This window comes from Agelaius tricolor, unplaced genomic scaffold, assembly GCF_023055355.1.
Source record: "Agelaius tricolor isolate 1412-34295 unplaced genomic scaffold, bAgeTri1.0.p SCAF_24, whole genome shotgun sequence".
NCBI lineage: Eukaryota > Metazoa > Chordata > Aves > Passeriformes > Icteridae > Agelaius > Agelaius tricolor.
In genome coordinates this window covers 6,573,516-6,589,541 of record NW_027269284.1, presented here as the reverse complement: position 1 = coordinate 6,589,541, position 16,026 = coordinate 6,573,516, and the positions used below count along the sequence as shown (strand labels likewise).

The following is a 16,026-nucleotide window of genomic DNA, read 5'->3' as shown; positions in this document are numbered from 1 at the left end:
CAGCTGGCTTTCTCTGTGTGTGTGATGCAGGCTCTCCCATTTTGTTATGTTCACAGAGTTCAGGATAACACAGTGGAGATAGCTTGAACCTCAAAGCATAACCACAATATAAAAGCTACAGAAATAAGAATAGTAATTGAATTATGAAATATTATGAAATATCGAATAATACTGGTAGTGGAAATAGACTCATGAATTCTTTGGCCTAGACCTAATTGCTTTTACAGGTTAAATATGACTTAACATGCCCAAAACTCGACTTATCTTTCTCATTATCCTGACTATTTGCTATCTTAAGCTTGCAAGTATGATCATATTCAAGGCCTTACAACAGGGTTTCTAAGTGGACTTCATTTTAAGATGTAATTCACAAATCCCTTTGACATTCCATGATTTTGCAGCACTTCAAATGGAATACTATGTAAAAGTAATCACTGTGTTTAATCAGTTTCCTCATAAATAATACAAAATCCAGACTCTTTGTCTACCAGTTTTTGCCTTGAGTAGGATAGCTACTAAATGAATTTTTGAGAACAGGTCTGAAAAATAGAATAAAATTATATATATCTGTAAGCTGCTATTTCAGCTCCCCATGTTTTATGAATGTAGTAATTTCTCCACTGTCTTATCCAGCCTCTGCTAATATTGTTTAAAACTTTATCTGAGGACTTTCTGTCCTTTTACAGAGAGTTCTGTAAGTCTGTCTTCCTGTTTGCTGTTGTTTGCTCCTGATTCCTGTCTGGCCTCTCCTGCCTGTTGTGATTTTGTAGACCTAAGTCACATTTTGTCAGTGTGGTTACTTTTTCAGATTGGAAAAATCAGAGCCTACTTGTTCAGAAGTTGTCCACAAATTGTCTGTACATTTGATCATGCCTTATCTCTTGCCCTAAACAATTTTCAATTATACAATTTCCTCTTAGCAATAAGTGAATCAGAACTGCATTTACTCAAGATATGAGCAAACTGTGGATGTGCACAGTGGCATAATTGTTTTCGGTTGTTTTTCAGTGGTTTTCAGTATTTGACTTGGAATTCTTACTAAGTGGTGTGCTGAGGTTCTTTTTGAAGTTGTCTGCTAAAGCCCCAAGATGTTGCTTGTGGTCTCAGAGGCTGTCATTCTGTATCTGATGCTAAAATTGTTCTCTATGTGTTTCCCTGTTAAGTCTTGCCATTTTATTACCTGTTACTCAGACTTTAGGATCCTGGGCAGCTGTACAGTCTGTTCTGGTTGTTACCCTGAATAATTCTGCACTGGTAGTAACCTGTCAGAGCTCATTGCTTTCCCTGTTTTTGCAGATCATACACAAAAACAAAGCTCCCAGGGTGCTGAAGAACCTCAGCCATAAAATCCCACCTTTCTGAGAAGTGATTGTTTAACAGCTTCTCCCAATTTCTGATGAAGAATTATCTGTCCTTTTTGGGTCCCTCCCGCTTGTGCTGTAGCTCCTCAATTTTCTTAAAAGCCTTTAGTGAGGTATTTTGACAGAACCTGTTTGAAAATCCAGAGGCTTGACAGATGAATCACCATTCTTCACAAGCTTCTTGACCCCTTCACAGAGCTCCCAAGAGCTTCCCATGCAGAAGTCACCTTACATCTTCCCAGACAGACCTTCATATTGTTGTCTACTTATTTTAGCTTTGGATACATTTAAAATTGCTTGGTATGATCATCAGGCTCACAGGGCTTGAGCTGTTTGAATCCCTGTGGAGTCCTTTTTTTTTAGGGATGGCCAGCTTTAGACTCCAGGCATCAAGGAAGTTTTAGGAGAGCTTAGTAATTCATCTTATTCATTCTTGAGTTCTAAAACTCTTGGGTGAATGTTTTTGAATATTTTGTTAACAGGTTAGTTGGATTTTCTGTTTTCACCATAGCCTTTTACACAGATGCTTTGTTGATTACTTCTAATTAGCTATATTCATTTTTGAGACTACATTACATCTGTTATGAGTTGTCAAGTACTCCATCTTTGCAGCAGTAGAGCAGTAGGGATGGAGGTATTTTGTTACTAGATTGATGCTACTTTATTTGGAAGCATCCTAATACAACTCCTTAGGTATATTCTGTGAAAGATGGAGATGCTGGGGTTCTACTGAGAACAAGATTAAAAAGTTATAAGAATAGATCCTATTTTTGCCTTAAATATATGTATATATAAGATTGGGGTCTTGCCTGTGAATCACTAGTCATGTTATCAGGAAAAGAGATAATTCAGTTACAAAACTTGTGGACCTTTCCTTACTCATGCTGCCTGGGCAATGACTAATCACTGCTTTTTGATGATATTTTTAAATTGGCAGATCACATTAGGCTTCTGTGACTGCTCCCTATTACATGCTTGTGAATGCCAGCTTAACCATAGGGGAAATGTTGGAGACAGTAAATTATTTTCAGAATGATGGACCCATTAGCTAGAACAATAAGCAATCTCATACACATGGAATAGCTGCAGGTTAGGCTCATTTATCAAGTTGATAAATGTATTCACTTTCTAGTTACTGTAAGTCACCAGGTAGAAGAAAATTTTCTTTCCCTTTTCAGAATAAAGCAGCTCTCAAATGTGACTGTTGTGATACAAAGCATTTGTTTTAGTAAGTCTAAACTATTTTACTACACAATATGACATTATAGGTGTAATCTCTGTGATCCAGAAAGGTTTACCATAATAATCCTTGTATCTGAAATAGCTGATATTTCAGGCTTCTCTGTCTAGCCTCAAAATTCAGTGGAGTTTAAAATAAAGATTAACCACTCTTGTACTAAAGATTTCATAAAATCATAGAATAGTTAGGGTTGGAAGGAACCTTCAAGATCTTGTTCCACACCACTGGACCAGATTGTTCAAAGCCCTGTCCAAACTGTCCTTGAACACTTCCAGGAATGGGACCTTTGCAGATTCTCTGGGCAACCTGTGCCAGGGCCTCACCACCCTCTCAGTAAACAATTTCTTTCTCTCTGATCAAAACCTTCCCTCCTGCAGTTTGAAGCCACCCCTCCTCATCCTGTCACTCCCTGCTCTTGTAAAAAGTCTCTCTCCATCCTTCTTGGGGGCTCTCTTCTGGTACTGGAAGAGCCCAGTGAGGTCACCCTGAAGCCTTCTCTTGGCCAGGCTGAAGAATCCCAATTCTCTCAACCTTTTTTCATAGGAGAGGTGCTCCATCCCTCTTGGTGGCTTCCTCTGGACTTGCTCCAACAGGTCCATGTCCTTCCTGTGGTGGGGCCCCAGAGCTGAATGCAGTGCTGCAGGTGGGGTCCCACCTGAGTGGGGCAGAGGGGCAGAGTCCCCTCCCTCACCTGCTGCCCATGGTGCTTTGGATGACCCCAGGACAGGGAGGTTTCTGGGCTGGGAGTGCCCATGGCTGGGTCATGTCCAGCCTCTCACCCACAGCACCCCCAGGTCCTTCTCAGGGCTGCTCTGGGTTTGTTCATCCCCAGCCTGTGCTGTCCCTGGGAGCTGCCCTGACCCAGGAGCAGCACCAGCACTTGGTCTTGTTACAGCCCATGAGGTTGGCATGGGCCACTTGTGGAGCTTGTCCAGGTCCCTGTGGATGGAGTCCTGTCCCTCAGGTGTGTCAGCTGCACATGTGCTGAGGGTGCACTCAATCCCTTCACCTGTGTCATTAATGGAACTATTAAGTAATTCTGGTCCCAGTAGGCACTCTGGAGGGACACCACTTGTCACTGATGTCCAGAGCCATTGCCCACTGCCCTCTGGATCTGACCATCCAGCCAATTTCTTATCCATAAACAGTCCATGCACTGAGTCCATCTCTGTCCAGTTTACATCCAAGGGTGTTCTGGGACTGGGTCAGAGGCTTTAGACAATTGCCATCCCCCAGCCCTTCCCTGCTGATGGAGTCACACCTTCACAGGCAGCCATCCCTGGGTATTGACAGGTCTCTGCTGCTTGGGTTTGGAAGTGTTAGCTGATTTTGTCTGGTTTTTTTTTTTATTTGCTCGTATCTCAAAGATAGAAAACACCAACAGCACACAAGTCTTGGGCAGCAGTGCTAATGAGATGCAAACATGAGAAAAGCACTAGCAGAGTTGCAGTGTCTGACTTGCTGAAGGGACAAGGTGATAAATAAAGGCTGTCATGTAACAAAACAAACAGTTAAAGGGGGAAAAGCCATGTAAGAGTAGAACATACGATGATAAAACTACAGAAAAAACACCATTTGGTGTTAGGGGGTAAAAAAGAACATAAGTTATCCCCAAAACCAAGATTTAAATCTTTATCTAGTATTCCTTGTTTTTCAATTGGAAGCAAACTATACCACTTCTTTCTTTTAAATGTTCATTTAAATGTAAAAGTACTCACGCTCTTTCAGAGAAGAAAGAAAACTACAAAGAGGGAAGATATTTTTTTGTGTGTGTTTTGTAAATATTTGTCTTTCTGTTCTTTCTGGAGCTGAGGAGTCCATATAAACCTGCTAATGTTTAATGAAGTTTGGCAACTTGTTTGGTATTGTCATAAAATGCTGGTGTTTTCATGTTTTAGTCTTAAATACATGGTTCCATTGCATGTTTGTTTATCTACATACTGACCTCAGAACAGTTTGATATAAAAAAAGGGATTATTAATGTAGTTTCTCACTTTTTCCACTGCAGGCCTATTTAAAATGTCTACATTAAGTTTTACATTTTTCTTCCATTTTCCTTGATCTGTTTGAATGTATTCTTGATGAAGCCTTTTGCAGTGACACTTTTCAAAAGGAGCTGCAGTTGGTAGTGAGGAGAATTTCTTACCTTCACCCTTCCTGCAAGCTCCAGATGTGTCCATCAGCTGTTGGATGCTGGCATTGTTTGCATTTACTTGTGGGGGCTAAAAATCAGAATATTTTGCCTTATGCTTTTGCAGTGTAGGGAGGAAGAATGAGGTGTCCTTGGAAAAGCATGTTTTGCTATTTGTTGATCTATATTGCAACTCTAGAATAAGAGGAATAAATTATTCTTGAGCTTGGTGTTCAACTTGTCTCTTTTCTTAGTCTTTCTTCTTTAATCATAAATTGTATATATTGTACAATATTTATATATTACAATAGTCTATATTGCAATATATTAAAAATCTTATTTCCTCAACATATTACAATAACTTCATTAAAAAATGAACACCTGTTTCAGACAGTTGGTTTCTAATTTTGATTTTTTTTGGCCTGTACTTAATTTTGTTCACTCATTAGCAACATGTGATGTGTGCACATTTTCAGTGCAGCAACTTGAGATAAGTCATTCCACCTTTATAAATGTATGGAAAACAGCCATTCAGCCATTTGTATTTGGAGGATGGCTAACATTTGCTAAAAAAACCAAAACCAAATTCACACCAAGTACCTTTCTATCTTGTCTGAGTTTCTAGCTTTTCTACAAGTATTCCTTTATCAAAATTAAATTCATTGATATTGAAATTCAAATTAACTTTATGAAATGTGTTAAATTCATGCTTTTCTATAATATTGCCTTCACAGTAAGATTTAAGAAAATTGTGTCTATTTTTACATTAAAAGGTTGACTTTTCCCTGAAAAATTAATGGACAGCTGTGCAAGTTCACATAAAGAAAAAGGTCTGTTTATTGTCTTGTACTGATTAGTCTTTTAACTGACTGTTCAGAAGAAAGAGAAATTCTCCTTAGCAAAAAGCAAACAGTGCTTGATTTGGAATCAAACATCAGCATTTTAACTGCAAAACTTCCCTTAAGCAATCCTTTATCTGGCTGTTGATTGAAGTTCTTTGTTCCCCTTCTAGTATTCTGTTTATTGCCTTTGTACAACTAGCCAAATTCAGATTCAGTATAAATTAATTGTTTCAGTCCCTCCTCCCCTTCTTTTTAACAGCACAGGTCTCAAATTTGAAATGGCAGTGTTTTACCTTGCCTGTTGAACTCTGATTTTGTGCAATATCCTGTAACACCACTGCTGTTACAAAGCTTTGGTGTCACTGTTTTATACCAGCTTCCCTTTTACTAGGTCCAAATATCAATTGAAGCAGGGAAACATATTCGCTTTCAATGTAGGGATTCCTGAAATAACAGGTTAAAAAGTTTTAGAAGATAATTTTTGAGTGGATTTGGTGTGACACATGAGGCTTTAGTCAGCCCTTATGTAGTGAGCCAGTCAAACAATACTTGTGCCAATTAGCTATTGTAATATGAAATGTAATTGTATTCAATTAGTAGCATTCATGAAGAAACTGTCCCCTGAAGCAGAGGTTTAATTAAATGTAAGAGGCTAGAAACACATTCCAGTAGAAAAAAGCATGGATAAAATAAAGGTGGCTTTCAGTTTGTTTTTTCTTTCAGTTACAAAAAGTGGCCGACAGCTTTCAGTAAATTCCCTGAAAGGAGGCAGCCATATCACCCACCCCATGTCACTTTGCTCCATATCCTCAAATCTTTATTCTGTAATTTTATCAGAAGTGCTGAAGAATTATGTTTTGATGAGCATGATAGTGGTTTTATGCAGTGCTAGAATGCAATTTTTAAAACAGCCCTGTAGGCGTTTAAAACCTACAAATGAAAGAAACTTTTGCCACATTCCCCACTTTAAGCAGGCCCATGAATCCCAATCCAAAACAACATTATTGCAAATGAGCATGACGTGGTGGAGCTCAGGTCAGCTGTGGGCTGATGTGGGAAGGAAGGGTTAGCAGCTCTCAGCTGCAGAATGTAGCTTTATGCTTGAATTTTCTCTTATAATTGTGCTAATGAATGTGTGTGCTCAGCCCTCATCAGCTGATAATGGGAATCTTGAGATGGGAAAAACAGGTCAATTCACCTCAGGATCTACCAACACCATAGAAAAGCAGAGAGGATCTTCAGGCAGACATTAATATTAAGAAAACTCTACAATTATCCCAAGACTGTGTGTACTGATAAGAAAAGCAGTGATTATTAAGGGTTTTTTTTAAAGCTAGTTAGTGTAACACTTAGAAAGTATAAAACAGAGTTACCATTATTGGATTCCCATTTCTTAGTACTAAATAAACACAGAACTTCTTATGTGAAGAGTTACAGCCTGAATATGAATCAGTAATAAACACTGTAAATCATAAATACTGTTTCCAGTACAATGATTCAGTCTATATGGATACACAGGAATGAGAAAAATGTTTCCATGTTGTAATTGCCTGAATTACACATGGTTTATTACAACAAACAAATGTCTGTAAGTGTGGTTTGTGTCAAGTGTGTTCAAGCAGTTTGCCCTGCCAAGTGATGACTGACTGGATGGAAATCTAATCCTGAAGTCAGCAGATTGTTCAGCATGGTCAGGTTTGTGCCCCAAGAGAAAAATGGAGAAGTGGAAAATGAAGGCATTTATAAAGCAGTTTAGAATGGCAAACTGGGTTAAGACAAGGCTTCAAAATCGGTGAGATGATGAAACTGGTGAGGAGGAGTTGTGCTGGTAGGACCTGGTATGGAGTGAGAGAAGATGGAAATGAGAGGCAGAGAAGTATGGAGAAGAGATGAGGTGGGGCTCACTGCCTGTTCAGAAGACATTTGTAAAGATGAAAGCAAAGCTAGCATTGAGATGGTTGATAATGCCAGCTGGTTCTGGGCCATTATGTTCACCTTGCTCACTGGGTTTACTTACCATGAAGGTGCTTTATTGCTTTGCCTTCTCTCTCAGAATGTCCATTCCACATAGGTAGCTGATGATAGAAAGGGATTTCATGTCTTGGGGACAACATTGGCAATAAATAATATCTGCTCTTAGCAGAGAGATGGTACTTTAGGGTGGTGCTTGCTTTGGTTTATGTTTTAGCCTAGAGCATTTACATTCAACTCCCAAAAAACATGTGTGAACTTTTGAGCTCTTGGGAAAAATGTTAGCCCTTTGGGTTCTGTGTAAGAGCTTAAAATCTTAAATTCTTTAAAACAAAACAAAAAAGTAGAAAACTGGAACCTAAGAAAATTGAATTTAAGTGCTTAAATACTGGTAACTGAGATATTTTGATTGGACTGCGAATATAACAGGCAGAGCTTCAATGAAAGCACTGAAGGACAGCAAACCTGACATCTTTCAAAAAAATTATTACTACCCAAATCAGCTGGCAGGATTTTTACACTGGAAAAATCTGGAAGTGGTGGGGAGATGGAAGAGCATACAAGAAGATGCTGGGTTTGCTACTTGTTCTTGTTTCCTGATTCTGCTGTTCAAAGATTAGTTTATTCTGAATAAAAGAGTGATGTGCTTGACTTGCAAGGGAGAAGCAGTGATGTATTTGCTGTGACACAATGAGTTAACAAAATTCCATGGTAAATGTAAGACCAGTTTAACAAGGTTCAGTGGCAAGGTACACTTCAGTATTTAGTGCATGGAGGACAGGGTCAAACAAAGCTGCCAGGGAGATCCTTTCACTGAGTCTTGAGGTTCAGAGAGGAGCTGGATCTTGACTTAGTCCCAGACCTGATCAATGGTTTATATCTAAAGGATTATTTATATATGTGCAGTCAATCTTTTTTGTCACTTAGCTAATATTTCCACATTTCAGCATGCTTATTCCCAGTTTCACTTAGTATCTGGTGTGATAAGGATTCACTCAGCCTTGAGGAATAATTGTGAGAGGGGAGATCCTGGCGTGCAGGCTGCTGCCACACAGGAGAGCTCAGCAGGCCTTGGACTGTCCACTAATTTTGGGCTGAGATGAGTGACTTACAGTCATATTTGCACACCCATTGTACTTTGGCTGGTGTGTGCTCAGGTAGCCCTCAGCTGCTGTGCAAGATGTGTGGCCCTTGGCTCCTGTGGTGTTACCTGTCTCTCCAGAGCCCAATTTGGGTACAGACATTCAGACTGCCATTTCTTGCTTTTGTTTAAAAAGAAAAGGGGGGGCTGAGCACACCACCACACCTGCCTAATCATGGTGTGAAATTGTGTGCTAATGGTTTTTTTAATATCACTCAGCTGCTGTAAAACAGACAGTAAAATTACATTTTAGTAGCATGACCATATTGTAAGATTGGATGGGTAAAGGTGATGAGCTATAAAAGAGTAAGCCTTTGTTTAAATGCATATATCTCTTCATAATGAGCAGAATTAGCAAGGGAAATTACATAAAACGAATGAAAGTTAAATAGATTTTTGTTCAAGTCTGATAAAATTATTTTCTGGTTGTGAAGTCTCTCCTTTCAACTAAAGCATGGTACACTTGGGATTTATTTTCAGATTGGCAGTCAGAAATGAGAAACATGAAGGGGTACATTTTCCAAGTGATTAGTGGGAGGTATGCAAACAAATCCTATTATTTCTTAGTGGGATTAGAGCACATACCTTCCATACACTGCTTTGAAGAATTCCCCTTAAGCATTCTTCCAGACTTCTAGCTGAAAAAATAACTGTAATAGTAAATTTGGCAGAAAAAAAGAGCTTGAAACACTGGTTTGCATATATCTAAAAAGCAAAAGGACATTTAAAAATCTACTCATAATTGTGGAGAAGTAAGGTGAAATAACCCTGACCTATATATGTACCTCTCTTTTAACTGGAGATGTTTCTTAGGTTTCTCTTTGCATTGTCCAAAGATTTGTTGACTGAACATTTGAGTTCGGCTGGCTTGAGTGAATCTTCTGCACCGCCTAGAGCCAATACAACTTTGATATCTCTGCTCAAGATTACATATTTTCTTATCTCATATAATTTATTTTTTTCGCAGTTTGTGGAATTTTTAGTAGCTGAGCAGTAAATTGTTATTCAAACAAGAAATTGGTCTTTACAAGATAGTTTTTATAAGTGCTTATGAAACTATTTTTACTCCTCTAATCCTAGTTTATGTTGATAATATGATGTAAGATCTGAAATGTGTTATTTAGAGGCTTTTCCTTAGTCGTGGGATGCCAGAGACAAGTTGTGTACCACTCATTTAAATTAGTCATGTCCTTTTAATTAGTAGTTAGTGGATTTCTGCTAACGAAGTGTCAGTGGTTTGCCATGGGACTGCTCCTTCCTGGGTATCTGTTGGCTCAAAGCACAAAATTTGAGGTACATATATGGCACTTAGAGGGACTGAGCAAACTTAGGGGTGGGTGTATTCAGTTCCATCCCCCAAGTGTCAATGTTTTGTGTTCTAACAGACCTTTTCCTTCCAATGGGGAGCAAGTGTAGGTCAGACTTGTCACAATATTCAGAAGTTTTTGAAGTGTATGGATTACTGTGCTTTGGCCTGAAACCCAAGATGACTTTATGAACTTTCAGCTTTGTTATGTCTTCAGTTTAAGGTTATACCACACTTAGCAGGATGGGCAAGCTATTCTCTCTATCTCCAATGGAAATGTAAGACTCACAGTTATTTCCTGAGTATTTTAACTGTATGGCATGAATTAAATTGAAAGTTGTTGTAAGATGTGTGCCCACTGACTTTGCTGAATTGCCTGTCCTTTTGGGAAGAAAACAGAATAGGTTTGTATCATCTTCTGAAGAGCAAAACAATGCAAGTGCCAGTTTATTCTTATTTCTGAATGACCCATGCCAAGCCATGACTTATCTCAATGCTCTGTTTTTGCCTTTGCTCGCTTCAGCAGTTCATTTTGTCTCCGTGTGTTTTTCCAGTTCTCAGGATGGCTTACGTGATTCCCCCCTCAGCTCCATCTCCAGCAGTGACTATGAGAGTGTTTCTGTCACTACCTGTAGTCTCTCCAGCATTTACGCTCTGAGGTAATAACATCGCTTTGCAGTCAGATTTGACAAATGCTACTGAGTTATGCTTGGTTAAAAATTTTCATTGAATTAATCAAGTGACAGCAACACTTCTGAGTATTCTTCCTTTTGAACTACAGGTGCTTTCTGATTTTTATGTATTTTTTTTTAACCTGCCAGCTTTCTTCAATGCTGTGACAAATGAGGCAACTGTTTATGGAAAAGTTTTTAATGCATGCAGGAACCACTTACATATGTCCATGATCTCACTTGTATTTATCCATGTAGCAATTCTCAGAAGACACTTCAGGTTGTAGCTTGACAAGTTACAAATGTTTTTCTTAGCCAGCTTTTAGCTTTCTAAAAAACATGTCTCTATCATTTTGTTTTGCCTTGTAAAATAAAAGATGTTTCAGTTAACAGTTTAACTTACACCCTATTGCTGGCCAACACTGGTAAGAATGCAGTGAAGAGCTGCTTCTGAGTTCACAGAATATTCTGGGCTGGAAGGGCCCCACAGATGTCATGGAGCTCAGTTTCTAAGTGAATGGCCCATACAGGGATTGAAACCATGACCTTGGTGTTTTTAGCAATACTATTTTATATTCTCATCTTCTGAAACTACCTGGGACTTTTAACTTCAGTCTTACTCAAAGCACTTATTGAGAGTGATAATGTAATTAAATTTAGGACAGAAAAATGTAACTAAAACATAAAAATGAAATCTTTGCATTTTTCACTGTTTGCATAACATACATGTATGAGATGTATTGCATGCACTGTATGCAATAACATTTTTGCTCTGGTACAGACAGATTGAAATACCACTACTTCAGTTGATGAAATACCACTACTTCATCCTCCACTGCTTCTTGTCCTCTCTTTTTCATTTGGTTTTTTTTTCCCAGAACTTCATTTGAACTTCAGGATTTTGAAATTTCATCTAGGTTTGGGGATAAAAAGAGGAGATAAGATGGCTTTTCTAATAGTAATGCAATACCACAAATAACAATTGGAGGATTTTTTTTAGGATGCACCTGTTTTCAAGTTCAATTTTTTAGAGTTATGTATTTTTCAAATAAGGGCAGAAAGAGGCAACAAAAACTGTTCTTCATTGTTTTAATTTTAAAATACATTTCCTTTTGACTGTTCTTCAAACAAAATCCAATTTACCTGCATGCAGCAGTTGCCCTGTTCCAAGTACTGTGTACATTGAAGACTGTTTCACACAGGGCTGTCTGAATGCATGGTAGGTGTAGCCTCAGTGACTCTTCAGGAATAACTGGAGCAGTCAGAATAAGCCTTGATTAGATGCACCACCTCTTTGGCAGGCCTTACTGGGTTGCCTTTGTCCATTAGTGCTGCAGTTGCCACTGTGTTGGTAGTTAGGTGAAAGGAAGTTTGATTTTTAAGGCAGTATTTGCCTTTGTGCTCTTGTCCACTGAAAAACAGCAATGCATCATCCCTGGGTGGCTTGATGAAATCTAAGCTGTCCATTTTTCTGCAATCTGATATTACCAGAGATGTAGTTTGTGGTCCAGTAAAACAAACCAGCAAAGTGCCTGCTTGACTGTAATGGCAGGAGTTTCCCCTTTTGAAAGACTTAGTTTAAAAACAACTTGTTTTAATGAAATTAAAGAAAAAAGCAAGTTCTAAAGTTCTAACTGCTCTAAAGTTCTAACTGCTTCACAGCAGTATGTTCTTAGATCTTTGTGCATGGAAATGTAATATTCAGTGCATCTATTTGTATAATTTTTGAGAATATGTTATTTTTATATGCTCCTGTTCTCTCTTTAGAGAGTTTTATTTGGCCATTAAACAGCTTCTCTAGAGTTGCATTATTTGTTTACTGCAACAAACATGTTCCTTGCAAAGAAAATCTTTAAAATGTTCTTTTCTGAAATAACTGGGTTTTCCATGATGCCATATGCATATCCAAAATAATACCTAATTTGGGAGTTTGTTTCTTTTTCATCTGAAATATGCACTTCTAATGTATCTAATTTCTTGATGTTTACACTTAACAACAATTAGACATTAAATGTAACATTTGCAATTTTTATCTGAAAAATAATTGCCAAAAGATAGAATTCTTGAAATACACTTATGTGGTCTTTCATCCTCCTGTGAAACATAAACAATTCCTTTGTGCTATTAAATAATCAGTACTGAGACTGACAGTCATGTTGTCAGATTGCAGCATGTTTGGGGATATCTTCAGGAAATTTGGCTGTAATACCAAAACCAGTTTAACTCTGCAGTAGTTATGTTGAACTAATTGTGTATTTAATAGCACAGATGGAATTGATTTGAAACAATGAAGTATTGAATATATGGAATTCTGTAGAAATGTACATTTATTGTTTTCCAAATGGAGAACCAGGGAGAAAATTCCCACTCCTTGGATCCCAAAGCAGTGTTCAAACCAGTGGTTTGGGTTCTCAAATGATTTTGCTAAGGAAAATTTGATTTCATTGGTACCTGATCTGTGTAAAATTTTCCTCTTTCTAGTCTCAGAGGTCTGGTGATCAAGAAGTTAAATGTTCAGCCCAGTTCAGAAAATAATTTTTTTCAAATATTCATTAAGCAGTATCCAGACTTGAAATGCCCATACCAGTAGTCAGCTTTCTCAGGAAACAATAATATGATATGCTCAGAGTTTGGACCTAAGTTCTCTGAAAGACTGCAGCTATAAAATGCAAGAAAAATGTTGATTTAGGAATGACAAGGAAAAATAAGTGAGACAACAGAAGAACAGGGTAGTTACAATTAGTGGATTTCGAGTCTCATTGGAGTTTTTGTTGTAAGAGTGCCAGGGAGAAAGAAAGACTGATGAATCTATTCAGGGGTTTGTCTGCCTAGAGTAAACTTTACATGGTAAACTCCTTTATTTTAAGGTTCTAAAGAGCCAATAAATGAGAACTTTAAATGTAAGTAATAACTCTTAAAACTAACCTTAGTGTTACACTAGATACTTTCTCTAGTCAACAGGTTGGGGTTTTTTTGAGATATGTCATTGCAGCCTAACTACTGATGGGTTTTGGTATATTTTTCTACTATTTTAGGCATTTACAAAAATTGGTGGTGAAGTTTTAGCACATTGTTTACAGTCTGTAAAAGGCAGTATCTGCAATAAATTGTGACTCAAGTTTATGCCAAAACAGCAAGAATCTGCCAGCAATTAGAGTGGGATATTTATCTAGATATTTCAGTTAGAATATCTGTATTTGTGCATATGTGGGCAGACATTGATCGTTCTTCGTGTAAAATATTTGTTATATCAAGATGAAACCTCCCCTGGTGCAACTTGTCCTCTCCATGTGGCTTCTTGTGGAGATTCAGCCTCCATCCTCTTTACAGCCACTCTTTATGTACAGTGATGAGGTCCCCTGGAGCCTTCTCCAGGGAATAAAATACTGATATAATTCTTTCAGTCTCTCCTCATAGGGCTGGTTCCCCATCATCTTCCTGGCCCTCCTTTGGACCCTTTCCAGTCCATCTGTTCCCTTTCCCAAACTGTGGAGACCACAGCTGCACACAGGGGTGCTCCAGGTGGGCCTGACAAGCTCTTGGTGGTTTGGGACAGTCCCATCTCTCATCTCTGCTGGTGGTGCCCCTGTGGGTGCATGGCAGCATCTGATTTGCTGTCATTGCTGCAGAGCTCCACTGCTGGGCCCTGTTCAGCTCTTGGTGTGCACCCCCAGGTCCCCAAAGGATCCCAGCCCGTGCCGGGCTCTTTGGTGTCATCACTGCTGCAGGACCTTGCACTTGTCCCTGTGAAACTCCACTCTCCTCTTGGCAGCTCCCTGTTCCAGCCTGTCCTGCTCTGTCACATGGCTTTCCCTGCTGGCACGTCCACCTCACCACCCAGTGTGGTGTCACCAGCACACCTGGGGACAGTGCTCACACTCTTGTCATCCAGATTGTTTTGGTGATGCTGAGCAAGTGAGGCCAAATGTCCATCCCTGGGGATTCCCACTCGTGGCAGGCTGCCAGCCCAGGTACAGAGCATGGATCAGCACTGAGTGGGAGCTCTGAGCCAGTTTCTTGCCCATCTCTCAGACCAAACAAAATTCCTGTGGGTGGACAGTTTCTTACAGGAGCAGGTTTTATACAGTGCTTTCTCATCAGTAGAAATCAGCGCCTTGAAAAGGATTCAAGAAGGAAAAAGAACTTGGTTGTTCTCCAGGACTGTGAATTATAGTAGGAGAATTAAGTTCTTTCATCTCATGGTCCAGAGCTTAAGCTATCAAAGCTACAGCACAAATTACATGGCTGCAGGTTTTAACAGAGACCACAGCTACTCTGGGGACCTTGTAGATCATAACATGGAGTACAACAAATACATGAACAATGTATTTTAACTGAGTGGTCAGTCCACCTGATCAGCTCTGTCTCCAGTTCTTCTGTCTTGCACTTTTGCCTTTGTTAACGTGCTCAGCTCACATTGAAGCTCTACAAAATGACAGATTTGTTCTGCATTAATGTTTGGTACTGTCATTTTGGGTCTGACAGTGCATTTCTGTAGATTTTCTGTCTCCTTTTTTTTTCTGTAGAGCTGCTCTTTATGGAGAGATTGCTCACAACCAGAAAAAGGCTGTTAGTAATGGCTTTACATGGCTTTTACTGGAGTCCTGGAAATAAAGAGCTTGGTGAGCAGAGCTGTGGGAAGAGAAAGGGGTTTTATACCTTGAGCAAATCTGAATCACTTCCACTATAGATGCTATTCCTGCCTAATGATTTTGAACTGCAAACCCTTTGTGTGTCTCTTAGGCAGTGAGAGTCTGCTGTTTTGCACAGCTCTGTCACTCAAGCACTGTGAGGGCAGTATTAATACACTCATAAATAGGTTGCTGTATACAGTCTTTTTGTTCAGCTGCTAAATCCCTTGCCCCAACAACCAGCTGAGCAGTACCAGCAAAACAAAAAGTCAGCTTTGATGAGGTCTGTCAGCTTTTGCTTCTCATTTTAGTCAGTGAGACGTGTGTGACTGAAGCAGATGTCTCAGGGTTTTCACCGCCAGGATTCTTCTTGATGTGTTTCATGCCTATCTTGTTCTTCACCCTGCAAGACAAAAAAAATTAAATCTCAAAATGGTGTAGCATTTTCTAAGTTATAGTGTTCCTTTCTAGGATATTCTACAGAGTGTTCTATATTTTATGCATATCTTTGTCTTTAGTAACAAGTAACTGGATGCAGATTTTATTTTTTCCAAGTAATAACCCAGGCAGCTAATGTTAACAAGTGCTTGTTACAGTGGGAAGGTGAGAATTCAGTTGTTGGAAATTTTTTGGTCTTTCCCTATTAAAATTATAAACTTCATATTTTAGAGGTGTTAAAATGTTCAATGTGGTTGAAGTAAATATAGAATATATTGCTCTCTGTGTAAATCA

General features: G+C 38.9%; 1 protein-coding gene across 4 annotated transcripts in view; it reads left to right on the top strand.

The window, feature by feature from the left end:
• The window catches only part of ZFYVE28 (zinc finger FYVE-type containing 28), a 145,989-nt gene that overhangs the window by 104,418 nt on the left and 25,545 nt on the right, over positions 1-16,026 (top strand). For 2 of the 4 annotated variants that reach the window (XM_071447480.1, XM_071447479.1), the window contains exon 9: positions 10,547-10,651. The exons of the other annotated variants lie outside the window; for them this stretch is intronic. In XM_071447480.1, the coding sequence (XP_071303581.1) occupies positions 10,547-10,651 (105 nt within the window). The remainder of the gene's footprint in view (positions 1-10,546; positions 10,652-16,026) is intronic. 4 annotated transcript variants of the gene reach the window in all.